This window comes from Salvia hispanica, chromosome 3, assembly GCF_023119035.1.
Source record: "Salvia hispanica cultivar TCC Black 2014 chromosome 3, UniMelb_Shisp_WGS_1.0, whole genome shotgun sequence".
Classification (NCBI taxonomy): domain Eukaryota; kingdom Viridiplantae; phylum Streptophyta; class Magnoliopsida; order Lamiales; family Lamiaceae; genus Salvia; species Salvia hispanica.
The window spans coordinates 11,416,191-11,444,080 of NC_062967.1; the positions used below are offsets into that span (position 1 = coordinate 11,416,191).

The following is a 27,890-nucleotide window of genomic DNA, read 5'->3' on the forward strand; positions in this document are numbered from 1 at the left end:
TTCTTTTAATAAAAAGTAAAGAGAAACTGTTTGATTTTCCTATTACTAACCATATGCTATGTTATCTTCTAGAGTAGTATTGTTTTAGTTTTCTCACCTCTCCCAAACTTCCCCGCCCTCGCCTCCAGTTAGTTTACCAATTACGTCGATAGGTAAATAATTTAAGTTTTTATGCACACCATTTTACTACTCACTTTATTAATTGATTAACTAGAGTTGAATGAAAGGTGCTTCGAAAATAGCTTGATTTGTTTGCTAATTGAATTTTAGTAGTATGTACGTATTAATTAATTGTGATTGTAGATTGTAGTTTTATATTTGCATCTTCTTTTTTAATTGTATTTGTAAACTTTTAAAGAAAGCAAAGTTAGGTAACAGCTCGTATATGGTTGAACATTTATCAATTACTCCACACAAGGATAAGTTGATTTGGAATCTTGATGATATAGTAATATACTCACTCGTTCCATAGTAATGGAGGCGAAACTTTTCAACGACGATTAAGAAAAATTGTGTTAGGTGAGTTAAGTAAAGAGAGAATAAAGTGTAAATGAAAAAGACGAGAGAGATGAAGAGAGAATAAAGTAAGATAGAGTAAAGTAGGTGTGGAAAAATGTGTTGACTTTTACTTAAAAATGGAAATGACTCTATTACTATGGAACGTACTCAAAATGGCAAAATGACTCTATTACTATGGAACGGAGGAGTACTATATAGGGTACATCCGTACATTTGTCCAAGAAAATTCTTGTTTTTTTTTTTGGTAATTACCAAGGGTATCACGCGGGACTATTCTCGCTGATTTGTAGGCACCTCAATGGGTGGGACAGATGCAAGATTTAAAGCTGCTCCATACCCAAAGCAGGATCGATTCCACGACCATTTGGTTAAGGATGGACGAGTCTCATGCCACTCGACCACACCCCTTGGGTTAGAAAAATCTTGTTTTTATTTTCTGGCTCGTTCATTAAAATTAATTTGTATATATTTATGGTAAAATTAGCTCTTTAATGAATTGAACTATTTTCTAGTAGTACTCCATTAATTTACTTCAACATTTTCTCTTTATTTCTTTCATACTACTACTATATTTATATTTATATTAAAATTCATCACGAATTTATGTATATGTATATAGAAACAACGGTATGAATGTGGGTGTTTGATGTTTTCACATTTGAGTAGCTCTGCTACTGGATATGCAGACTCCTTATAAATAATTAATACTCTTAAATATACACTTCTCTATGCTACTGTGATTGTATTTTACGATGAAAAATCAGTTTGCTATAAATGGAAAAGGTTTAGCAGACCACTTCATTTCACGCTATAAGAAATTCTTATCCTCATTCATCCCATTCCATATCTATCTGCTTACACATGCAATAGTTATACTTATTACTTTTGCAGCGTCTGGGCACTGTTTCTATAACGAAAATATAATTAGTAGTATAAAGTTTCATCAGAGTGCGAATAAATGATGCGTTGTGTTATTATGGGAGCTGATGTATATGTACATCTACAAGTTTAAACCTAGAATAATTTAATACTACTACACCTAAATAATGGTAATACTTCCTGATACGACCCCAGAGCTACACCCATCCCCAACATATACTGATATACAAGCCCCGCTTTGGACCTGCCCGTATCTGAGAAACAAGCCCAGCTGCGCGAGCTCGAGCAAGGACCGCCTACCCCAGCTCGACAAGACCCATGCCCCAACCCATATGCCCCTGATTATAGCTCTAGATAGATTATCATTGTAATCTTTTTTATTATCTTTTCCATCTCTCTCTATTCTTTTTCCTATATTAATATCTTGCTTTATTTGCAAGATATCATTTGACTCATTATATTTTCGAATTTTCATTGCTGTTCTTTCATTAGTCATATTATGTGAGCCGAAGCACATAGGGTTGGAAAAGCTTATTGAAACACCCAGATTATCAACAAGACAATGTTGATGGCTCGTGGAGGATTTCTTGGTCGCAGTCCATCACAGCTTTGTCCCAAAATTACATGAGAGGGAATAGATAAAGTCCTATGAGTCTATGACCATGGTTAGGATGTCAATCGGGCTAACCTATCATGTCAACTTGAAACACGAGCACATAAAAGATTCAAATACTATTCTAAAACTCAAATTAGTACTATTTGAAAGAATATGTAAACTAACTTATATTTTAAATAACTTAAAATCAAGTCCGACAATGAACAATTAAATTACTCATGTCATATCCATTGCCCTTATTTTTATGAGATAGAGGAGTACTATTAGTAAAAAAAAAGAAAAATTACTCCGATAACATAAATTGAAATAATGAATATAAATAAAAAAGTTCGTGAAATATTATGTCGTCATAAACCGAAAACATAACTTAATACTTTAGTGATAATTTAGTATAATTAAAAGAAATAGGGTAAAAAGAGGGCTCGAACTCGACACCTCATATATTGATGTCTAAGCTCCTTGCCCTCGAACTCAACACCTCATACATTGATGCTAAGCTTCTTGCCGCTAGGACAAAGGCTCGACGAAAATAGGGTACATGGATAAAAATAAATTAAGTGCAAAACACCCGACAAAGCATGTGAATTTTATGAGAATTCCAACTATTAGTTTACTGACTGACTCTAATACATGTAAACATTCTTAAGTTTTAAGCTTAACTAACTTTATGAGTAATTAGTCAAACAATATCGATTAAACTGTAAATCTTGGCAATGTTAGCTCCAAATCAGAAATCTCTAGATCAACATTTTAATTTATTTAAATTATACTATTTTCATTGATTAGTATTTAATTTTCACTTTCTCCACTTTCGGCCTCATGGCAAACTTATGAGTAGTAATTAGCAAATTAATATAGAGAGATTTAAGAAGAAAATAAAGCAATGACAGAATATATAGAAAAAGAATTTAAAAAAGCAAAATAAAAGGGAATAATTTCAAAAAAATGGAAAAGTATATTATGAAATTTTCCATTCAATCAATAATAAAAGAAATCAAGATAAAAGAAATAATTTTAAAAATAAAATGGAAAAAAGTACATTGAAAAAAATGGCAAAAGTACATTAAAATACTGTCCCATCTAAAATGAAACGTTTCTTTTTGGGTTGTCCCATTAAAAATGAAATGTTTCTTAAAATAAAAATAATTTTATCTCTACTTTTTCCTTAGAGCATCCACAATGGATGCCCTAGTAGAAGCCCTAGTGGTTGCCACGTCGCATGCTCTATCTTTTCGAATGGTGGGCTCTAAGCATGCCTCTATCTCTTATCCACTTTTCATTTTAATTTTAAATCATTGTTTTTAATTTTATTTTTAATTACTATAAAATACTACCAAAATATATTATTTTAAACACCACAAATGCAAAAAAAAAAAAAAACCGCATTACTTAATTTAAAAGTGGAACTACATCATACTTAGCTAAAAAAACTACATTAAAACTAAAATACTAAAAAAAAGAAAAAACCAAACTAGTCATCTAAATTCAACCTCCGGGCCAAATTCTTGATCATATCTTAGTCCTCGTCGGCTTTCGGATCGGTTTCTTGACGAAGGCGTTTTGGGCGTCAAGTATAAACCTATACTCAACCACCTCGCGGTAACCTCCGAACTCTCGATCGCCTGTCCATGAGCGAACAGATGGAGGAAGTGCGACTCGGGGGCCGCTGATCCAGACGCGTCCGCCTTCACTTTCCCTTTGGCCAGGCGTTGGCGCCTTGTACCAATGGGACGCCTAAAAGTAGACGTAGGCGTGCCGAACTCCCTTCGGATCGCGTTCGGATCCACGAGATGGCGCGTCCGTGTAATCGCCCGGCGGTGTTCTTCGTCCGAGCCGAGGATCCAACCGGTATCCCTCCGTTGAACTTCCCCTTGTCCTTCAAGATCAGCCAAACATTGTACAGCTTGAACGCCTAACCGCTTGGTACTCGGACAACGACTTGTTGAGGACATCCTCCATGCTCTCACCGCTACTCTTCCGTCCCCTGTTCTCGTTGTAGATATAGCGAAGTTGTTGACGTGGACCTTGATCCGATCCCAACACTTGCCAGCCTGAACCTTGTCCGCTAACGCCCACTTCGGCTTTCACCTCGTTGTAGCGTTCCTCAATGCGATCCCACATCCCGGCCGAAGTCGGTTGTTGAGGCTATCGAATCCTCCGATACATCGACCCAACACCGAGCCACCTTCGGTACTCATCCAACTCGTAGTCGACGCCTCAGTTGCGTACTCTCGTCTGGCTCGTCGTGTGGGAGTGGGACCGGGACCGATGGCGCCTTTTCTTTCCGCGCCATCTTCTTCTTCCCTTTCTTCGGCGGCGCGCACAGGAGGAGGGTTGCCCACAACTAGGCTCCATATCCTAAACCCGATACTCCTCGGTGCGAAGAACGGATCGAACTCGAGTCGGAGACGAAAGTGGATCCCACAGATCCGGGCGTCTCAACCGTAGTCTTCGTGGACCGGCCACGGCGCGCCGCCGCCTCCTCCTCCTCCAAATATCGGCATATCGTCGTCGACATTATTCGGACTCGGGTATTGACTCGGATCCATTGTTGAAAGTGAGGATATTGAGAGAATATAGAAGAGAAAGTGAAAGGTTTGGTGTGTGAAAAGTGAAGAAAATGGAGGATTTATAGTGGTTTAAATTAGGGTTAAATAATTATATATATATAAAAAAATGGCTCGGGCTCGGCTCGGCGCGCCTCGCAATGGGCGCCGAGCTCACGCCGATCGATCGGGCTCGGATCGGTCGCGCTCGGCGTGACCGAGGGCGCAATGGATGCCCGACCACGCCGACCGATCTCACGATCGGGCGCGATCGGACATCTATTGTGGAGCTCTTAACTCACAAAACAACATTACATAAAATCAGCAAAAGAAACTTTTCATATTTATTACGACGGAGGGTACATAATTTACCGTTCACTCAAAAATACTCCCTACATAAGCTATGAGTCAAATAGTCAATGTTGATACTCCTGATTTTCCGCCAAATTCCCTCAAAAAACATTTTCCGATCCCGAAATGTCTGAACCCCAGCTCCCGCCCAAATCGGAACCCACCTCCGCCGACCCTCTTCTCGACACCGGCGCCTTTATCGACCCGGCTCCGAATCACTCTCCCTCCGCCGACATGACCCAACCTTCGCCGCAGTTCATGCCGGGAGTCGTGATAGCGGCGGAACCCATCTCGTATTACATCCCCGGTGAGGCCTCGGCGGAGCCCGCGCCTCGTGCTGCGCGGCGGAGGGATCCCGAGGAGAGGCCCAGCTGGCTTCCGGAGAACTGGACGATTGAGTTGAGAAGGCGCAATTCTGGAGCCACAGCTGGACAGACTGATCGAGTAGGTTTTCTTTTTATTTTCCTCGTTGCCGTTATCTTTAACCTATCATTGGGATTTGTTGTTTTATTTGTAGGAGGTTTACAATTGACTGTATTCATTTCTTGTTTTTTTTTTTTTTCCAGTATTTAGTAGCAGTCATGTTAAAAGTGGACCGGATTTTAGGGGTTTTAGGAGTTAGGTTGTGGACACTTTAAAGTCTAGTTAATATTAGATCGAAACTTCAGATTACAAAATAGATCAATGCCAATAGATTAGGACCAAATTATTGTAGTTGCTGGTTGTTTATGTGTTGGTTTAAACTTGAGATTACTAAAAAACTAGATTAAAAAGCCAAAATTTAGATTTAAAAGACCAAACCCTCTTGGCAATTTTTTTTGGCTGTTTAATTTCTGATGTCTACACCAAGGGGAAAAACTCTTTTCCAACAGACAGTGAAAATGTTCTTTAAAAGTAAAATTTTTTTTGATGCCAATTTTAATTATGATTAGTTCCCCTATTTGGGATGATTATCGTAATTGTTATAACATAAACTAGCCATCAATTTTTGTTCAGTTTTTTTAAATGCTGCAGTCGTTTGTAGTTTTAATTTTCTTGATTATTTTTGGGTTGGTTCAAAAGTGTAGCAGACACGTGGGTATGGCATAGACGCTTGAATAATTTTTCTCTTTCCTTTCCTGAGAACATACATGCCACTGTAGTATTTTGGCTCAAACAATGTTTCTTCTTGTCTACGTGCATATCCTCACTTTGGTTGCTTGCATTTTTCTAACCTGGATCCCAAAGTTTGTCGTAATGTGTTCTTACCTGGAATTCTCAGTTTGTCCTGTAATTTGTATTAATAGAAGTATTTTTTCTAGCATCGAGTTATTTAAGGAAAAACATTTAAATTTGATTCTGGATTCAGTTGAGCATTGAGGAAAAAAGTTCTTTTTTTCTTCTAATTAGTAGAAGGATGAGTTTTGAGCTTGTCAGCAGGAAAATCTCTGCGTCTATACTTTGTTGTTGTTGTTTTTGGGATTTAAACAAGGATAACGAGATGGAAAAAATCTGGTTTCTTTCTCTCCCCACTATGATTGCTCGTAGTCTGTTCCATGTTGGTGTTTGGGTCTTGCATAACATTCTTTACATTCGCTTTTAATTTTTAAAGAAGTTAATCAAATGTTCTGGTTACTGGTTAGGATTGTTTTACTTAGGACGGTTGACCTTATATTGGCAACTTCATTGGAAACTTATTTCCTTGCTAAGTTGCTCTTGCCTCTCGATCAGTCTAAGCCCAAATTTAGAAGTTGAAAAACTAAAATTAGAAAGAAGCGTTAGAGTAAGTAGATGAGCTGAAGAAATATAATGCGTGACCTTGGAAGCTCACCCAACTTGCGGCACCTCTCCAAACAATTTGCCTTGTTGTTTACATGGCTCGCAATAGTTGTTGAAAAGAGGATCTGCCGTGGCACCCCACTTGCAACATCATACCGGACACCCGAAAGACAGATGGAATTTGGGTTAATTGGCGGAGCATGAGATGGAGAATAGAACGAATGCCTAGGTATAGATGCGAAATTTGTATCGATAATCAAACAATTAAATCGAAAACTAGTTGTTGGTTAGATTGATTTCCCAAGATTATTGCAACTCTTGGAAAAATTGATTGCTTTTTCTTGCTCAAGTTCTCGATTTAAGTGTAAGCTACCCAAAGCTAAAAATGAATAAAAGCCTACTTCCTCCATCTCCCATTAATTATGGAATACAATTTCCTTTTTTGCAAAACCCCATTATTTGACCCTTGTTTTTTATACTTTTGGAAGGGGACCCCATAATTCCACTCATTCAAGTACAACCCACTGGAACTAAATTGATCATTTTAGTGAACAAAAGTTAAGGAAAGCTAACATGTTTAATACGGAAATTCAATGGTAATACAAAACCTAACAAATACTTCCTGATAAAATTCGCAAGGAAATAAATAATTGGAACAAATTCCTGGCATTAATCTAAGCTCTCTCCGAACAAATGCCCCTCGTTGTTTATGGCAGATAGCTTGAATCTCTAAGAGGATTAAATAAATAAATAATTGTACGATAATTCAAAACTGCACACCTCTCGAACACACTTTGAGCCGACAGTGTAAGGGGATTTGGGCTCGGTTCAACATGATAATACATCACATTTTTAGAATGGAAATTTTATGGATTCAGTATGAACATGAGATGGAGAATTTGGTGAGTGACACCAGGTATAGATGCGAAATTCTATACGGTAAGTCAATAACTAAATAAAATCGAGCACTTTGCTACAAGAATTAAATTAGGAACATTCGAGAGTAATCATGTAATAAATCAATCTTTTCATTAATAAAAAATCTTCCCATTCAATTTGAAAGCTACACGCCTTTTATAGGCAAAACAATGGAATACGAAACCTAACAAATACTCCTAGTGAGATAAATACTACTCCCTCAGTCAGACTAAGTTGAGTCGAAACTTTTAGAGCACAAAGATTAAGAAATTGAATTGAAAAATAACAGAGAAGAATAAAGTAGGAAATATAAAGAGATGGTAAAGTATGTGATAAAATAAAGTAAGAGTGTTTAGATGTTTTACTTTTTGTCAAAAAAAATGCTTCATTAGTTGGGACTCCCAAAGAGGAATACGACTAACTTATTTGGGGACGGGGGGAGTAGTAAATAAATAATTTAAGATACTAATCCTAATCTGCAAAGAATTGTACTTACCAAATGAATAAAATAATAAATACTGAATCTTTGAACAATAACCTCATCTTTTCAATATTTTATCACCATAACTTTTGACATTATCTCCAATTTATATGGCAAGACACCTAGCATGAACTCATCTCCAACCGTTAATTCGTTTTAGCATTAAACCATCGATAGCCATGAAGAATTTTCGATCTGTTTCTTCAGCTTCTTCATGTTCAGCCAACTCGAGGCCTTGGCCCATTCCATTTGGCATTCATGAATTGGGCCGACGTGAGGCTTGATCAAGCCCGTGTCTTATTAAGTAGATTTTCCTTTTGTGATTGTGAGCTGTTTGAAGATTGAGCACATAAACTGTATCATTTATAAGATGTTATTATGTAAGTGTTTTGAAACCATAACCATCCATATTCATTCTAACTCTTTCTGGCATTGAAAATGGTAGACAAAACCGTCTAGCCACACTTGGCCCTCTTTAATTACATGCGTCGGTCATCTCTCGTGTTTTATTTGAGACATTTGCTTTTAAGGCACTTTTTTAGTGTCTTCGAGTTTTGTCAACTCCTTCATTGTTGCGTCTTTTTCTTCCATCTCCCATAAAAATTGGCATTGAAACTTTAGTGTGATGAAATAGTATACTCATGAAAGTATGAAACACTGAACATATATTTTTTGGTAGGCAATTTATCTTATTGATGAATTCTCGATGTTTCCCGAAATTGCACTCTCATAAATTTGATGGGCCTATAAATCCATTCTTCGGACTTGCCATTAATTATTTGGTGAACAAATATTATACAAATGGTGTTCGCTGATGATTGATTCCATAGAAGGATAGTATAATACCGTCTTATGAACTCATCAAAGAGTGGTTTTCAAATATACCATCCTTAATTTGAATACTTTACATATAAGTTGTGTAAAATGGTTTGTTTTGCGGTTAACGAACTTTCCAGATGATAGAATATTATTTATATACTGGCTGATACTGTTTGACATGAAATGGAGTTTGAGTTATGAATTATTGGCTATAGCTGCCAAAAATTTTCATGCAGCTTAAGGGATATGGAAGAAAATTATATATTGCCCTTCTCTAGGAAAGAAAAACAAGTTCATCTTTTTCGGAAAAATAGAGGCATGAATTTATTTCTAGAATAACTCCCAAAAACAGTCCCTGATCACCTTTAGCTTTCCTTTTCTCAAATAATGACTCATATTCAGATATGGTCCTTTGGGAATTGTTTTTTCCATTCTGCATTTATAATCATCCATGTGCAAAGCTATGTTGTTTTGTTTATTTGGTGGAATTGATCAATCGCAAACATGTGTTGTTTGTTTTTCTCTTAAATGCATTTTTGTGCAAAGCTAGGTATATGTTTTGCATTTTTGTGCAAAGTTGGGTATATATGTTGCATTTTTGTGCAAAGTTGGGTATATATGTTGCATTTTTGTGCAAAGCTATGTTGTTTTGTTTATTTGGTGGATCCGATCAGTCGCAAACATGTGTTGTTTGTTTTCTAAAAAAGGCCTTTGTCTAGGAAGTGTGCTTGTGTATATATTTTGCATTTTCTGCTATGGGACAAGAAAATATATATGTATATGTTTTTTCTGCCTATAAAATAAGCTCACGAGTAATAAATCATGCAACAGTATGACATGCTGCTAGAAAAAATGCACAGAAGTTAATAGCTTAACTATGATGAAAAAGGTTTGCTTAAGGAAACCATTCTAAAAAAAAGGCTACTTGTATTATATGCTTCTTATCTTCCTTTGTATTTATATTTGACTTGTGCAAAATGGCATGATGCAATGATTAGTTTATTGCTGTACTTCATTTGTGTTCAATTCATCTATATCTATACATGGAAATGACATTTACATTGATCCTGAATTTTGAAGTATTACATCGAACCAACGGGCAAACACAGATTCGTTGAAGCTTGAGGTGCTTCACTTTCTGGAAACAGGAAGTACTAGACCAAAGAGAAAGGCACCTTCTGCAACTGAGACTACGGTAAGTAGAAATTATTCATTGATTTTAGTATCACCAATGAAGCTGTTGAATTCTTTTTTCCCGGTTTTTTTTCTTCCTGATATTTTTATGCTTTTGCGTCTGCAGCCTTCAACGACTCCTGCAAGCGAAACACAAAGCAGGGGCCAGCGCGATACGGAAGAAATCCGAGGCCGTTGTTTCTGATAATACACAGCCACCACCACATGATGTCAACAGCGCGCAGGCAGATAATGCCCAACCGATATGAAGTGAACAGATATGGTAAGGCCAAGCGCAGGCATGATAGTGTTTATGACCTCTCCTGGGGTCTCTAATGGAAAGCGCTTGTCTTTTGTTACCATAATTCTTCATAGATTCTGGTTGTAGACATTTTACTTGTTGCTTATGTAGGATTCAAACATTATTGTGCGTGAGTTCTCTTGTGGAATGTTAAGAGAATTCTTTTGTATTTGAAATTATTTTGGAAGCCCTCTTGAAGATAGAGATGGTATAAATGCAGTTTCCTTGTAAAAGTAGGAACCTTTGTAGAATACTTTGCTCAATTGGTGTAGTGCATAGGTTGCTCCAGATTTGGACATGGGATTATTTTGGTAGCATTGTAGGTTTCCTAGTCATCAAGAAAAAGTAACATCAGCAGGAGTTTTAAGAACTTCAAAGTTTTAGTTAAATCAGTTCTCACTTTCTTAATTCAGTGTGTAGTGTGCAGCATGTAAGGGTAGTGCATGTATTGTGTGTGTATAGTGCGTGTTTGTGTATGTATGCGTGTGGAATGTGCAGTGCGTGTGTGTGCAATGTTTATATAATGTGTGAAGGTGTCCAATATATTTAGAATTCCAAATATCTACGTTGGATATGAAATTCAAATGGTAGAATTGAGAGGAATTAGAATTATAATTTAATTCTATGTCCAAATATTTTGTGATATTAGATACTACTATTAGATTTGAAATTGAAGACAAAGATTCTATTTCCACAACCCGTATCAAATGGGAGAAAAATTCATGGACTAAATATACTAAGGTGGAAATATTATATGGCGTGTCCTATGCTAATATATTGCTTAAATATATTGATGAGCAATATATATGGTGGGGACCACGTCATAAGATTTCCAAATATATTAGTGGTAGGACACACCATATAATATTTCCACCTTATATACCTAGATCATGAAATTTTTTCTCATCAAATGGAACCTTATTGAATTTGTTAGCTTAATTTATTGTTAGGTAGTCAAAGTCAAATGAGTTACTTTCTACATGTAGGAGTCGCATTTTGTGTAGACACGAATTTTAGAAAAATGTAGAGAATAGTGGGTTGAAAAAATTAGTAAAATATGAGGTCTATTTTTTAATATTAATTTTATAATAGAATGTGAGTGAAGTGAGTTAGTGGAATGTGAAATCTACTATTTATGGTAAAAGTGAAATATGACCTTATTATTGGATGGACCGAAATGACAAAAGTGTACTCTTATTATGGGATCTAGGGGTATATTTCATAAAATAAATCTATCATACTATTTGGATCATTTTTTAAATTTGTAGCTCTACTCTTTTATCAAGCACAAGATTGAGTATGCTTAAACCTTGGAGTTGATACATGAGCTCCACTGTAAATTCATAAATTTATTCCTTTCATCAAAATTCTCTCATTTATAGCTTAATCCAAAGGATATTAAATATATCACACACCGATATCTTGAATGTCAAATTCTAGAGATTAAATCCTATACATGGAAATCTGTTGGATTTTAACAAAAGAAATTCAAAATGTGTTGACATGGCATTTTTATTGCAAAAATTTAAATTTAAAATCAACAATAATAAAAAGAATAATTATTATACCCATCATCTACTTCAATTATTAAAGAAAAAGATATATCAGTTAGGATGTCAATTCAACCCGAAACCCGTGCGTCGAACAACCCGATAAAATGAGCGAGTTAGGTTGTAATTTTATTAATCGAATATAAACGAAAAGACGGATTGACCGAATGGGTTGACGGGTTAAAGGGTTGCTGACGGGTTGGTTCGGCCTACGATGGGTTCAACTTTTTATTAAAAATGATTAAGTTTTAGGGTTTTTTTATATTTTTGAATCTTCAATCTTTCTACATAATCATTATACGTTTACACTGTCCCATAAATGCAATATGTCTTACCACACCAAAGCCAATCAAGACAAAATTAAGAAATAACTCATCAAAATCTTAATATATTTATAATTATAATAATGATTCATGTAAGATATGATTTTTAATTTTCACAAAGAATTAGTTACTAACAATGTCATAATGACACGAACACAAGCTTTAATTTATGTTGTTGTTGATCGAGATGAAATGCTTCTTTCCAAGTATTATTGTAGAATACTAGTATGAAAATATGAAGATTTTATATGATTCTAACTAAAAAGAAAATGTTATCTAAAATTTTAAAATCATTTATAGAAGAAAATTTTGATACAGAAATTATTTTGAAACTTTTAGAGCTCCAAATAGCGATAGGTTAGCCTAAAACCGGTTTAGGGTTATGGTAAAATTTATAACCAAAATCAATCACGAATAGCCCAAATAACCCGACAATGCAATAGATTGCCGAACCGACGAGGTTAGCATTAGCATCCCTAATATCAGTATTAAAAGTCAAGATGGCATCATATTCCTACTTTTCATGGAAAATTATTCAACTAATTTGTAGTTAAATAAAAAAAAATTGGACTTAAAAATGTAATTATGCATTTTTAACGTTCTCTCATCCCCGTAGAAACCATACTATATTTTGCTTCTCCTAATCTGCTGAGTGCTGCTGACATTAACGAACTCTTCAACCTTCCTCACTTTGTCCATTTACCATCATAACTTCCATCCGTTTGCTCTGGCTCCCAGTTTTCACCTTAACGCTGAAACAATCATTTAACACCATTTTCCTTCAATCAAAATATAACACTACAAGATTTTCAATCAAGCGAACCCTTCAATAACTTCTGATTCGCCCCTTTTTATTCTGATGCCGTTGGTTACAATTTTGAGTTTTCATCTGTAAGTTTTTGTTTCCTCTTTTCGCCATTTGGACTTTGTAATGAACAATGTTACTGCTTTGAATATAAGTTTCAATTTGGGTAATTTGGTCCGACTTTGGAAAGAAAAGAACAATTACTCTTAACTATAGCTTTCTTTTGAACATTGTAAAGTGTTTAAGTTGAATAGGGAAGGAAGAAGTTCATCACAATACAAATTGAAAAAATGGCATTTCTGTAGGTTTTGGGGAAGAGGATAGGTCTGCAGGAATCATGTCGAGACCAATGCTACTTGTCTGTCTGTTGCTGATACTGATCATTACATCCCAATTTGAATGGAGGCAGCAATTAGTAAGTGACATGGATACGAATCCGGCAGAGTCTCAGAAGCAACATCAGATCTCAAAAAGGGAGGAAGGTGTCAAGGAGAAGGTATTTATAGCTTCCTCTAATCCTTGAGAATGAAAGAGTGCTCTACCTGCAATTTTCCTAATGTGCTAGCCACTAGGAAAAGGGCCTCTTCTCCAGTATAGGTGGTGGCAATACATAAATGACTGGCCTCTGTACCCCAGCTTTGAGCACGGTAGCTAATGCAGCTCCAACTTAGAGTCAGTCGAGCCAAATCGAGTCGATGTGTTAGCTCAGCCCAACTTAATCAAGCTTAGATTTCCCTAAAAAGTTCCCTCCTCAACTTAATCAAGGTTAGATTTTTCAGCTCAAGATCAACTTCATTGTTGTCGCTTTAGATAGCCTAATTGTAGGAGCTTGATTATAGACTCTCAGTATAAAAGTTCCTGTTGAGTTGATGATTGTAAACTCGACAAACTTGAGTCACTTGCTTAGAGAAATAGTTTAAGGCCTAATCTCAATTTTGATTAGAAACTGGAATCAAGCATACCGTTAAACTGTGTAAACAACTAAACGTTTTAGTCTTTACGGGTGTGTAAATAACTAGTGCAGATAATCTTGTCACAGGAAAAGAGCATCCAGAAACTGAATGAGGTAGTCAAGAGTCTCAGGGAACAACTACAGCAATGCCGGAGCAGTAATGAAACGACCTTAACCCATTGGGTGCGAAACCTATCTTCCAAGGCCTCACACTTATGCGATGAAAGCAACTACACAACAGAGTGGGATTTGAACCATCTGCCCTCGTCTCAATCGCATGCGCCTCGGGCAAAGGCTAGTTTATTGTGTTTAGGACTACTAGTACGACTTAAAATTAGTTTCTTGTTAGTCATGAATGGGGTTCTAGTTATTCAACATACATATATAATGGTAGTTTAGTCAAAATTTTAGATAAAAATAAGACGATTGAGTAATACGATAGTTGGATCGTGGGAGAAATGATTAATCCATATTCCAAATATTGGGTGATAGGATTAAAATAAAATCTACCCATTCATTTACTTTCCGGCATCATTAACATTATGGAGAACTTATATATTTAAGGATATCAAAAATATTACTCCATGAATTCAAACTACTGTATAGGATATTTATTTAAATAATAAGTATTTTTAAATAAAAATATCTCATTTCAATGTTTCGATTTGATATAAAATTATGTGACAAGGATGATTATAGTAGGACTCCATAATACAGAGAGGAACATGAATATTGGAAGTCAGTTCAGTTTGATGTGATATGACGAAGAAGAGTTGGAACAATCTATAAACGATGTGATCGAACATTACTAAGGTTAGTTGAAGTAAGACCATCATACTTATTTTGAGTATTTATTGATGAAAATTAAAGACAGTACTATCTCTGCATTTACCATCATATTTAACTACCACATTCAATATGTATTCAGGCTGGGTTGCTTGAAATATCAATAAAGTTTATAAATTTTTATATTTTTTATAATTTTTAATATAAATACTTTTTCACTATGTCTATATACAGAGAGAGAACTACATTGCACGATTATCATTCAAGGTCCATATTCTTTATAAATATCATCCGTATCTGGATATTGATATAATATCATTAGAACTATTTTGCATTTTTAAGACTTTTTTTTTTACCAAAATACACATCTACTATCATCCAATCAATATGTAATTTGAGCCACATCAATATATTTGAGCCAGAATTTTTGTCAGAACATTTTATTATTCTCAAAAGTGAAATGGTAGGTTCTAAATGGTTATGTAAACAATGACTATTTTCCAATAAAATCAACTTTATACCCTTTTTAAAATACATAGATGTGTTTTAAATATATGTCTAACTTACACCCAGCTCTATGCATTGATGGAACTCCGGCTCAACCCCTATTTAGTTTCAAATTTGTTCGTACGTTATTCATCGTTGCCTATATTCCTCCAAACAAAACAAAGTGTTCATGATTCAATAAATTTTCAACCAGACAATTCATACCAGCAAAAAAGTGGTTCACATTTTGATTGTCTTTGATACATACCTAACTATTATAGCTCGATAAATAGGCTCATAAGCTCTTCCATTTCTATTTTGATTTTTGAGGATCAACAAATAGTCCCATAATTCCATTAGATCAGTAGCATGAGTAGTTATTTCTTCGTTAAGAAAAAAGTGAGCAAAAAATTTCATGCTCCAGGTGTGTTTGAGGAGATATTATACTCCTTCATCCCATAATGATGTCACACTTTCCTTTTTAGTTTGTCCCATAAAAAATGTCATATTTCCTCTTTTAGAAAAAGTTAATTCACACATCGATTATAAAATTATATTTTCTCTCACCACTTAACAAAAAAAAAACATCTCCCAAAATCTCGTGCGATCTCCCAAGTGTGACATTTACTATGGGACGGAGGAGTACCTTCTTTCATTTTGAGAAGGTATCTTTACCTCTTCTTGATAGAAAAGCTAAAAAATTTGTCATTTTGTTTGTCTTTTTAATTTACCTACTTTTCTTAAAGTCCATTACTTTTTAAGAAGGTATAATAACCTTTTTTAGAAGATAAATGAGAAATATATCTTCTCAATATACCTTTCCTTAGAGATGCTCTAAGAGCATCCACAATAGGTAGAGCCCTCCCAAAAATTCCTCTTGTCACATCATCACAGCCCTCCCAAAAGCCCTCTAATTTAATTCATTTTAATTGTTGATGTTTATTAAATATTAAAAAAGATGAAGTGCAATGAGTTGTATATATAGAGTAGAAATAAATAAAATTAAAAATTAAAAATTCGGACGGCTCGGCACGCGTGCAATAGGCGTCGTCCGCTCTCGGCCATGCCCTTCATCTCGGTGGTCTCGGACTCCTCGAGACGGCTCAACATCGCAATAGAGCCCGATGCTGTCCCCGCACGGCGGTGGGAAGGCTCCACTCCTACGGTGAATGCTCTAAGACACTGTCAAAGTTCATGACTTTTACGACCAAATTTTAAATTTATAGGGAAGTTCATTGTTTGATAGTAATTCATGATATTAACAACCAATTGCCTTATCATATATGATAGAAATTCATGGGTTCCATCCTAAAACCAAGGACAATTATAATTTACTTTTTTACTTTCAATTGTCAACACCCTCGCTCAAACCCTTCAAGGTGAACCTTGGAGGGGTTGAACTTTTTTTTCTGATCGACTGGACCACTTGACCCAAATTTTTCAGTCGGTTGGACCACTTGGCCCAAATTTTAAGTCAGGATATACTCTGGTTAGTCATTTTTTGGTTTTGGCCGAGATATCTGTTGGTCGGTTAAATTCACTCACAATTGGTGACCCACTCGATACCATGATAGAAATCAATGGGTTCCATCCTAAAACCAATTGGTGATAGTAGGAGGGGCCCATAAAACTTATATATAATATACTAGTTTCAGCTTTCTTGACACCGATGTGAGACAGTTATAATTTAATTTTTTTAGTTTCAATTGCCAATAATATTATGTACAAACTCAACTGACTTTTTTTAATTGACAATATTTTCGTTAGTAAAGAATTTCCCCCTTGTGCATGAATATAGGAAGGCCGACTCTATATCCCACTCTTAAGTCTTAACCAAAGTAAAGAGAAAGAATGCACCCTATTCCCTCATAGTCATAGAAGATATTAATTGTTGGATGAGCCCGGAGGCGATGTCGATGATGCTGGTGGGGTGCCCTCGTTGCCTAATGTATGTAAGGTTATCGCATAGAAAATGAGAATAGAGTACCTCTGGTAGCTTTTTCCGGAATACAACCTCCAGTCTAGCATCAAGAGAGTTCTCAAACACAATTTTCCCATCTCTAGAAGCCAAAACTACACCTCCAGAACTAAAACAGAAAACAGGGACAGAGTTACATTTGAGCTTGCTACAATTTTAAAAAAAGAATATCAATCACTTCAATAGCTCAGATACTACTTGCTTACAAGCAGAAGAGAAACATGACTAAACCATTATAGGTAATTGTAGCCTAAAGTTTGTTTAGCTGCATAGTTAGCATAAGTTCTTCACATAGTTATTGTTATAAGGTATGGTGTAACAGTTTAAGAGTTCTTAGTTTTACCAGAAACGGTCATGAGCATTGTGATGAGTAGGAGCAGGTGGAAGGTAGACTTGATCAACTACGATCTCAGGAGAATGAACGTTTGCCTTATTGGCATATTCCTCCTTTGCCGAATCCAAGATGGGCTCCACATACTGTAAGTCAGATTCACGACAGCGCAATAACACAGATGGCTCTTTTAGCCTCAGCAAACCCTGCAATGCAACAATACCATTAGAGCGACGGCAGATGCATGAGTGCATGGAGGCTTGGACTATCTCTAGGTACTCTAAAGCTTCAAATAGAAAAGGAGAGTCTATTTATCTTAAATCAACAAGGCTTGAGATGCTAAAACAAATAAACCATCTATTCTAGCTTACACGAACTTGTAAGGTAAAAGAAGAAGCAATCATTGAAATACATGCCTAAAAATTAAGTGTAGGGCTCCTCGCTCCACCAGTGGCACAATTCATGTTATACCGATTATTAAGCAATGTAATACTCCTAGTAAAGTAGAATTACCTAATCAAACATCTTTCATATGAGAAATTGAGATCTTTGTCCACATTTAAAATTGCTGTATTGTTCCCTGAAATAGAATAGGAAGCAAGGCAGTAACCAAAATTTAAAATCAGTCTCAGAAAAATAGCTCTTGTCAGTTAATTAAAAGGGCAGCTTACTACAGTGTAGTACTTGTTATGAAATTGATCCGGTTGAAAAACAATGAAACAGTATATGAAGCAAGCAAGATTTATGTGGTTCGGTTGTAAAACATACGTCCACGAGCAAAAGAGATGATGAGACGATTACAAAATAGTACTCTCTCCGTCCCGCTAAGTCACACTTTTACAAGCACGAGTTTTAAGAAATGTAAAGAAAAGTTGGTTGAAAAAGTTAGTGGAATGTAGGACCCATTTTTTAATATTGGTTTTATAATAAAATGTGAATGAATTGAGTTAGTGGAATGTGAGACCTATTTACTATTTACGGTAAAAATGAAGTGTGACTCTTAATTGGGAACGAACCGAAATGAAAAAAGTGTGACTCTTAATCGGGGACGGAGGGAGTACATAGGATCACTCAAGAACTTCTTCCAGTAGCAACATTTCACCTCTAATCTAATTCACTCACATAATTAATCAAGTGAAGAATACAAACTACTCTCTCTTTTTTTATGAACAAAACGTGTAATGTGTGTTAGCCACTGTTTTGGATCCCTTTTATATGGTTCCTTCTCACCGAGCTTTAGATGATGCACACTTCTTAAAATCCTCAAAAGAATGGCTTGATCCCAAAATCCGTTGCCTCAAGCTGTTAAGTGTTAACTCAGCTTTAAAACTTCCTTTTAATCTCAACCCTTAACCTCTCTTTTAATGCCTCAACGGTTCAGATCGATGTATGGTTTCTCTTGTAGCAATGATGAAAATAAAGCTTAATGGATCAAGAAAACGTACAATTGCCTACATACACGGATGAAGAGATGGATTTGTATTGATTTGATGCACTCGGATTGGAGTGAATCACAAACAAACTCTTTGCTAGCTCTAGATTACAAGTATGAAGAACATTCATCTCACAAGGATGATTTATCTATGAATCTACTCAAAAGAACACCACTTCTTTCTTGGATCAAAATCTCTTTATTAAATTAAATTATTATTTGCATGAAATAAGAAATAGAATATTTATAAAAATAAATACTCCCTCGTCCATGAAAATTTGTCACAGTTTTCCATTTCCGTCTGTCCCCCAAAATTTATCCCATTTCACTTTTACCATTTTTGATAGTGGACCTCATATTCCACTAACTCATTCCTACTCACATTTTATTATAAAACTAATACTTTAAAAGTAGGACCCACAATCCACTAACTTTTTCAACTCACTTTCCATTACATTTGTTAAAACCCGTTCCGATCAAACCGGACAATTTTCGTGGTCGGAGGGAGTAACAAATAATCTATTCAGTGACTTTAGTCGGCCAAAAGATATTAAAAAAACATACTATTTGATTATATCATTTCCGTGAGCTATCTCAATTCTCAAATCAACTCTTCTTATTTCACAAAATGAAAATGTTACTAGATGATATAATAATTATAATAAAACATTCTTGATTACCACAACCAAGATAATGGAGTAGCAAAATATTATTGATTGAAAAAGGAAAAAGATAGATAATGATAATTGATAATCGTTATTGATTGCAGATTCTCCTAGAGTAAAAAGATCACGACACATAAAGCGCATTAAATATACGATACATAACAACAGTCCACAAGTATCTCAATAGATAGTGTCCAAAATCTTTTATGAAATGGTAAATGAAGAAAATTAATCTTTAAATCATGCAATTGTTAAATTTTCTTCTTTATCGGTGTGGGTGAACAAACACACACAAGTATACATACATAATTAGAAACCAAAACCAGTAAAAAAGTTGAAGCAAATCCGGAGAAATTATGAAACGCCCAGATCGGGACACCTAATTTAGTGCGTGTAAATTTAATTCACATATAGAGATTAAATTGGAATAAAAAATGAAATAGTAGAATTCGATAATTAAGTTACGGTATCGTAGTTAATAAAAAGTTAGAGAATGTGATGAGTAAATTGAACAGTGGAAGGAGGAAAATTTGTTGATAATTATTTCCTTCAATAGTTGAGTCATTTCATTTTCTATATTTATTTTAGAAAAATTATAATAAATACTTAAATGAAGGCGGTAGTAGAAAAAAATACTAATAGAGGCAATGTTAAAAATCCTGGATTCGAAAAAGGAACACATAAGTTGGAATGGAGAAAAAAAATTATTTACGTAACTATCCATATTATAGGAATAGATTACTTTCTTATTTTATTATAATTAAACGAAAAACAGAAATTTAATAACTGAAAATAAGATTACTTTTCGTATCTACCCCAAACACGTAAATATAATATTTGAAATTTAATAACTGAATATAAGATTACTTTTCCATAGATATATCTAAAATATTTAGTATTTAGCGTTGGATACAAAATAAATTGAAAAAAAACTATAATTTCCATTTTCAGCATTCAAAATTCTGGAATCTCAAATTTTCTGCAAAATAAAAATATGGCAATCGTTTGTACATGTAATCACGGCGATTAGCGAAGCCACGTTGAGAGACCCCAGCAAAATATGGAGGATATTCTATGGAGTAGATCAAGGACAGAAGTTCAAATATATATAATTAAAATTTTTAATTATTTTAATTTAAAAATTACTTGCTTATACGTAGATGAAACAGGTTTTAATTTTAGTTTTAATTAATTTTAATTTTTAAATTAAAAATAATTTAGTCTCATATTGCAGATATCGATTTTTAAAAAAATTAGTAAAATAAAAAAAGGTAAAGTATAAAAGTGATTAAAAAAATGGATAGTATGAGAGATAATGAGAAAAGGTGGACATAATAATGTAGTTTGAGAGAAATTTACCATTTTTGGATAAGATTATTTTGTGAATATTGAAACAGAAAAATTAGATTATTTTTAATAGATTGATGTCGTATTATCTTTATTCCCAATAAAGTATTTATTTGATCATTTGTTCAGCACTTATCTTAAATTTCGAAATTTTAGATTAAAGATTTCTACAAAAATAATTGAAAATATTTCAATCATTATTATACATTAAAATTATTATAATACAGTACTCCTTTGTTATAAGAAAGATAATTTGAGGATTATATGAGTTTTAATACATACTTACTAAGGTAAAAGAGAATAGAGAATGGGAAAGAAATAGAGTGATGGAAATAGAGCTATTTGATAATGAAACCTATAAATAATAAAATAAAAATGAAGAAGAAAATATTTTAATAAGTAAATACTCCCTGCTTTTCAATTAATTGATACCAATTTCCTTTTTTATCCGTTCCTCATTAGTCGACACTCTTATACTCCTCCATTCATAGTAGAGGCGTTTCGTTATGAGCATCATTTGAAAAAATAATAATAAATAGTTAAAGTGGAGAAGAGTAAAGTAAGAGAGAATATTGTAGAGAAGACTCTTCACTACATTATTCTCTCTACTACTCTTTCTACACTTTAACTATTATTATCATTTTTTCAAAGCGAGCTCAAAGCAACGCCTCTATGTGGAACGGAGGAGTATTTTACTACTTACGTAATGAACCTCAACACTAATTCATTCAACTCATATTATATTATAAAATTAATATATAAAAGTAGGACACACATTTCCACTAATTTTTTCTACCCACTTTAGATTACATTTTTTTAAAACTCATGTCAAGTCAAATGGTACTCCTCGTCCCAAGGTATTAGACCACTTTCCTTTTTGGGATGTCCCAACATATTAGACTCATTTCTTTTTTGAAAAAGCTTCATCTTATTTTATTCTTCCCTACTTTTCTCTCTTCTCTCCCCTACTTTTTCCTCTCTCATACTTTACTCTCTCCACTTTAATTATTTAATATCAATTCCTTAAATCATGTGCCCAAAAGAATGAGTCTAATACTACGGACGGAGGAGTCCCAAATTTCAGGGACGAAGGGAATATAAACTATTTTCAGGAGCAGATGGAAAAATAAATACGGTATAGTCTATTTTATCCTACCCAGTCCGCGAATAGGAGTCTCGTTTTCTCATTTTGATCTGTCGCAAATAAGAATCCAATTCATAATTACTATAAATGGTAAAGAGGCCACACGTTCTACCAACTCAATTCCTCACATATTCTTTTCGTTTCATAGTAGTGAAGTCATTTTCCATTTTAGTATCTTCGATAATAGTTGAGTCATTTTCCTTTTTAATAAAAGTCAACACAATTTTCTCACTTACTTTCCATTTTTATTACTTTATTATCTCTATTTTTCTCTCTTGCTTTATTATCTTTTTATTTAATACTTTTATACATCATTTTCTTGAAAAGAAATACTTCCACTATTATAGAACGAATAAAGTACAATAACTTAAAAATTAATATATAAGTGTGATTTATATTCAATTAATTTTTTTCACTTATTTTTCTTAACATTTATTAAAATTTATATCGAAAAGAAATGAGATTTTTATATTTACTACTCCTCCGTCAGCTTTAAGATGCCATTTTTCTTTTAATTTGTCCAATAAGATGAACATTTCCTTTTTGGTAACTTTCTCTCCCATTAATACGCTCAACCACTTTTTCTCACTCCTATTAAAATATTCCACTTTTTTATCTCTACTTTAATCTTACACTCACCTTCTCCTCTCCAATTAATCACTTTAAAAATAACTTAATAAAATCTCTACAATTAGATAACTGTCGTTTTAGCTAGGGATGGAGGACGTAGAAGTTACTGCTCATACTATCTTTTAAAACGTCCACATCAGAATCATTGAATTGTTAAGTGTACAATAATACTATGAATTTGTCTTTTAGCCAAAATTAGCAAAAGAGGTTAAGCGCAGTGGTAGGGCCACCTTATTTAAATTAAAATATATTGTATTCTGAAAAATTATTTGTATACGCAGAATAAAGCTGTATTTCAATACAGTGGACGCCCCCATTCGTCCCACTCTCTCAATAAATAAGCAACATCAACCCTCTCCCTCTCTCTAGGGTTTAGAACATCCTCCTCCCTTCCCTCTCCGATTTCAGCAATTTTCAATTTCAATTTTATGCGCAACCGATGGCGGCCGAAAGCCCTACCAACCCTATACAGATCAGGGAGGTATGGTCCGACAATTTGGAATCCGAATTCGCGATCATCTCGGATCTAATCGACACCTACCCTTTTATCTCCATGGACACCGAGTTTCCCGGCGTCATCTTCAAGGCCGACCGCCGCCTCCCCGCCGACCACTACCACATTCTCAAGGCAAACGTCGATGCCCTAAACCTCATCCAACTCGGCCTCACCCTCACTGATCCCTCCGGCAACCTCCCCGCCCCCGGCATCTGGCAGTTCAACTTCTCCGATTTCGACGCCGCAATCCACCCCCACGCTCCGGAGTCGATAGAGCTCCTCCGCTCCCATGGAATCGACTTCGACGCGAACCGCTCTAAGGGGATCGATTCGGTCCGGTTCGCTGAGCTGATGATGGGGTCCGGGGTGGTGTGCAACGACGCTGTGAGCTGGGTGACCTTCCACAGCGCCTACGACTTCGGGTACCTGGTGAAGGTCCTGACGGGGCGGCCGCTCCCGGCCACGCTGAGCGAGTTCCTGTGCGTGCTGGCGGCATTCTTCGGGAGCAACGTGTACGACGTGAAGCATCTGATGCGCTTTGGAGTACCTGACAAGGTAAACATCGATAGGCGCCATTGTGCTCCGAAGAACTATTCTGTACCTTCTCTGTGGATAATCAACTGCCTGTAGGAGGTTGAGAAACGAATGTTCACTAGTGGTTACATCAGGAACTATTTTGATTCTCCAAGTTACTCCAACGAAAAGAAGATAAAAAAAGGTTACCTCATCAGGATCTGGAACTTCTAGAGTAGTTCCATGAGGAGCTTTGATTGCTATAAGAGTTTCGTTCTGGAAGACGCAACATAACTACATTTTAGATCTAAAACACTCAAAATTTAGGGTAGGGTCCGCAACAGTTGCCAAGCTCATACCTTGAAGCAGGGTAAGCATTTTATATCATCTTCTGTGACAAAAAGCCACCTAGGAAAACATGCGATAAATGGTAAAGACATACCCCGATCGGCTTAAATAGTTCAGTTCCATGAAAAATAGGTAGATCATAATGCTACCTTTCATTGCCTTTGTCTTCAATCATGCCCCTCAACGTTTCTTGCATTTCTCTGAGATAAAAGAGAACTTATTAGAAGATTTGCACTCTAAATAGTAAATGAGGAAGTATGTTTTTGACATTGAGTTTTGAAAGTGTATGAACCTTATGCAGTCATCTAATCGGGACTCCTCGATGTTTAGATTTTCAAGCTCTTCCTGGAGAAAGCAAGTAAAGTCAAGGACATATCTAGCATCATTTACGATAACACTTGTGGCATTGAGGTAAGCCATAAAACTCAATAAAGCTTGCTCAAGGTATAGTGGTTCCCATGAATATTTGTAAATGTTCTTATGCATAATTACTAAATAATGTGTTCCGTATCTTATGATGCAAAAATATGTCACGCTACTCAGGTACTTGGACTCATCAATAACATAAAGGGTCAAGGGACAATCCAAATGGTATGGCACTACTAGAAGCAGCAAATAGCAAAGAAACAATGAGGTAAAACCTAAAAGGACAATGAAAATTAAGTGAAATAGCGAAAGAAAACTTTGTGCAGCTATACAATTTATACATCTAATGTTAATTTACCTGTAGAGCAGGTGCACTCTCATCAGCTTCCCCTGGTCTAGCTACATCTAAACCCCTGCCAGATACGAGGGTAAACATTACTTTCATGGTGTTATCTTATTATTCTTATTGATTCTGAAGGGAATGTGAAATGTTAATGGAAAAACAGAAAACAATAAAATTTAAAGATATTAGATAAGTCTTTTCATACTTCCACTGGATTCTGTTCTTGAGATTCTTTTCTACAAGGCCAATGCCTTCAAGTACATTAGTAATATCATATATACGCCTCTTCTGTACCTGTTGAATGAAAAAGATGTCAGTAACAAAACATGGTTACGTAAATCATTGTTTATCAACATAATTACCTCTAAAGTATCTGCAGCTTTATTCAAATCTAGAACACCATCTTTTGCATGTTTGATTAGATTGATGAACTTTTTTGTCAAGAGACCTGAGAAGATAATATATCTTAATGACTTCATCCTCGGATAAACAGAACGAATTGGGATTGGAAGAGTTTCAAGTGAGAGTCACGCAAACACATGAATTCGACAAGGGGCACAGAAAAATGATAGCAAAACAAGCATAGGGCTATTTCTCATACCTAGTGAGCTATCATAACGACAAGGACCAACAGGGGTGAGATTATTGCCACTAGGAGACCCTGCAAAAAAAGTGTAAGAACTATTATTTCTAGCCCAATTTGCAAATTTTGGACAAAATAAAAGTATGACAGAAGTACTCATGAAATACAATTGTGAGTCTAATAAAAAGATATTGCTACAGAGTTTCAGTAAGATAGAATTTGATCAAACTCCCACTCACCAACATTTGGCATGGGGGCTAGAGATCCGGCCCTATTGGCCTTTGTCCTTGAAACCTTTTGTTTTCCTGATTTTGTAGGTGGTGGTGTCTGAAAGGGACCTTTCGGGGCATTAACATTGCCAGGACCTGCATTATTGTCAGCAGGTTCCACTTCAGGTTCTGCTACTCCAGTTTTCCGCTTTAATGGTTTACAAACAAGAAATAAGCAAACAAAAATCAGCAGCAAAACTGAAAAATTATCCCCCAACAAATTAAGCTTCTTGGCAAGAATAGAGGAGTCCCCAAGGACCATAAATCACATAACATGTCTATGAAAACACTACATTATTTTAGCACAACTATAAACAATAGACTGGATCTATATGCTAACCATGAGCGCATAAACGATCCATCAAAAATATTCATTGGATTCAATAAATAGCAGTCAGTCATTTAGCTATTTCCTTCAGATCCGAGACCCCAGTTATTTAAAAAAAACCAAAAAATACCAAACACCAATACTCCAACCTTTATCAGCCACATTAGTAGAACAGACCGATAAGCAACCAATCAGAAAGATAAAATTCAAACCAATATGGTTCCAAGTTCCAACGCCCCAAACCTAAATTGTGCCGACCAACAGTTTAACACTTATAAAAGAAGATCGAAGTACAATATAAAGAAATCTACTATGTTCGATGGCTAAGGAATAAGACCAAATGCTGAGAGAAATAATGTTGACAAACCAGAACTAGAGTTATCATAAGATGCTTCAATTACTCAATGGAACAAAAAAACACAATCTTGTATCTTGACATTACTTCCAACCAGAGTTTTCAACGAGTTCAATTAACTCAACCTTTAGATGTACCCTTGGACCTAGATGAGCCAAATCAATGTCGTAGTTAAAAGTCCAATCAAAAATAGAAAAATTCTGAACATATGAGCAAGAGAGGATGACAAATCGTGCAATGCATCTAAAGCACAGATCAGGTTATCAAGCAATCCAGACAAAGCTGAAGTTTAACACGGATGAACATGAACCAGACAGTAGATCAGCACCACCCTAAATAACACATAAACAGAACATTGTGGATGAATCACTGGATCATTAAGGACTTACCCTAATTTATTTGTATTCAAATAGACAAATAACTCAGATAAACGCAAAATTTTAATGATGGCCTTTAATGGAAAAAGTTCAGCGCTTTTCAACTATAATAGACCTGATCCTACAAATAAATCGAACCTGCTCGTTGCAAATTTTTTAACATAAACCATTCATCATGTTATACTCATTGAAAAGCTTCAAGACCATAACAGAGAAAATCAATGTACACAATCGGATCCCAGAAGAAAATCTATACTCAGACCATAAAACTGAAAAGTAAATAAGAAATGCTTGAAAAAAACCACGAAACACTCATCAGCTATACTTAATTCACAAAATACACCAACAGAAAAAGCAAATGCATCTCCATAAGAAACCCTCTAGTCCTATTTCAACGTTGCCACAAAAACTGCAAGTAAACACGACAAACCCCAATTCCAAGTTAAGAAGAAAACTCAGAACACTCACAGGGCGCTTGTTGACAACAACGGCCTCAGAAAATTCTTGATCAGGGTCACCACTAGCAAAGTGGTGGTAGTCGCCTCCTCCTCCACCACCAAAAGGCGACTTCATGGAAGTGAAAGGCAACTGCTTTCTAGAAGTCGAAAGAGGCGTCTTCCGCTGCATGATGCGATCTCTTTCTGTCCAGCTAAAAAAGGATTCTTGAATTGTGCAATCAATTGAATAATTGATTTTGGAGGTTTTAGGGGTTTGATGGGGAAGGAGTCGAAGGGGTGAAGGTGATGAGAATTGGGATGAGAATGAAGTGAGGGTTTAAAGAGACAACAACAGTAAAAAAGAGGGAAAGAAAATTGAAGAAAACGAGGGAATGAGAGTGAGAGATGCAATGTGGTTCAGATATAGATGTGGAGGGAACCAACCTCATTTCCTTTTTTACCCTTTCCTTTAATTCACAATTAATATTTTAGTATGGTTCATTTCTTTTTTAGTTTTAATATAGATATTAGAATATTAGGCTAGTGTCACTTTGTTAAATTTACACCTATTTTTTGTTATCGAAAAATTACACGGCTTGCTTTATCAAAGTCAACTTCAGTCAGTTACTCGATTGCATTACTTTAATATATTCGATTCGATCTGTACTACGTTCAATATGTCAAT

The 27,890-nt window shown here is 35.3% G+C and overlaps 3 protein-coding genes and 1 pseudogene across 3 annotated transcripts; 3 read left to right on the forward strand and 1 right to left on the reverse strand.

Annotated features, from left to right (window-relative positions):
* Window positions 1–4,956: 4,956 nt before the first annotated feature.
* On the forward strand, window positions 4,957–10,265 carry LOC125209266 (annotated as a pseudogene).
* A 2,626-nt stretch (window positions 10,266–12,891) lies between these two features.
* Window positions 12,892–14,933, forward strand: LOC125209267. The gene is made up of 4 exons (XM_048108873.1): window positions 12,892–13,125; window positions 13,345–13,535; window positions 14,064–14,289; window positions 14,920–14,933. Exons 2-4 carry the CDS (start codon window positions 13,377–13,379, stop codon window positions 14,931–14,933), a joined length of 399 nt encoding a protein of 132 aa, XP_047964830.1. The 5' UTR covers window positions 12,892–13,125; window positions 13,345–13,376.
* An 8,245-nt stretch (window positions 14,934–23,178) lies between these two features.
* Window positions 23,179–23,823, forward strand: LOC125209268 (probable CCR4-associated factor 1 homolog 11; the record flags this gene model as incomplete). Its single annotated transcript, XM_048108874.1, has 1 exon — window positions 23,179–23,823. A coding segment is annotated over exon 1 (594 nt), but the record flags the coding sequence as incomplete, so codon positions are not given.
* A 6-nt stretch (window positions 23,824–23,829) lies between these two features.
* On the reverse strand, window positions 23,830–27,580 carry LOC125209269 (transcription factor E2FB-like; the record flags this gene model as incomplete). The annotated part of the gene is made up of 11 exons (XM_048108875.1): window positions 27,237–27,580; window positions 25,679–25,856; window positions 25,458–25,517; window positions 25,219–25,304; window positions 25,062–25,150; window positions 24,872–24,926; window positions 24,440–24,492; window positions 24,297–24,347; window positions 24,159–24,207; window positions 24,010–24,075; window positions 23,830–23,910 (listed from the first exon to the last, which is right to left on the reverse strand). Coding segments are annotated over exons 1-11 (927 nt in total), but the record flags the coding sequence as incomplete, so codon positions are not given.
* Window positions 27,581–27,890: the final 310 nt, after the last annotated feature.

Coding starts and splice junctions, on each gene's coding strand:
- LOC125209267 (XM_048108873.1), top strand. CDS start 13,377: ATGTCGAGACCAATGCTACTTGTCTGTCTGTTGCTGATACTGATCATT. Junction 13,536..14,063: donor AGGAAGGTGTCAAGGAGAAG/GTATTTATAGCT, acceptor TAACTAGTGCAG/ATAATCTTGTCACAGGAAAA.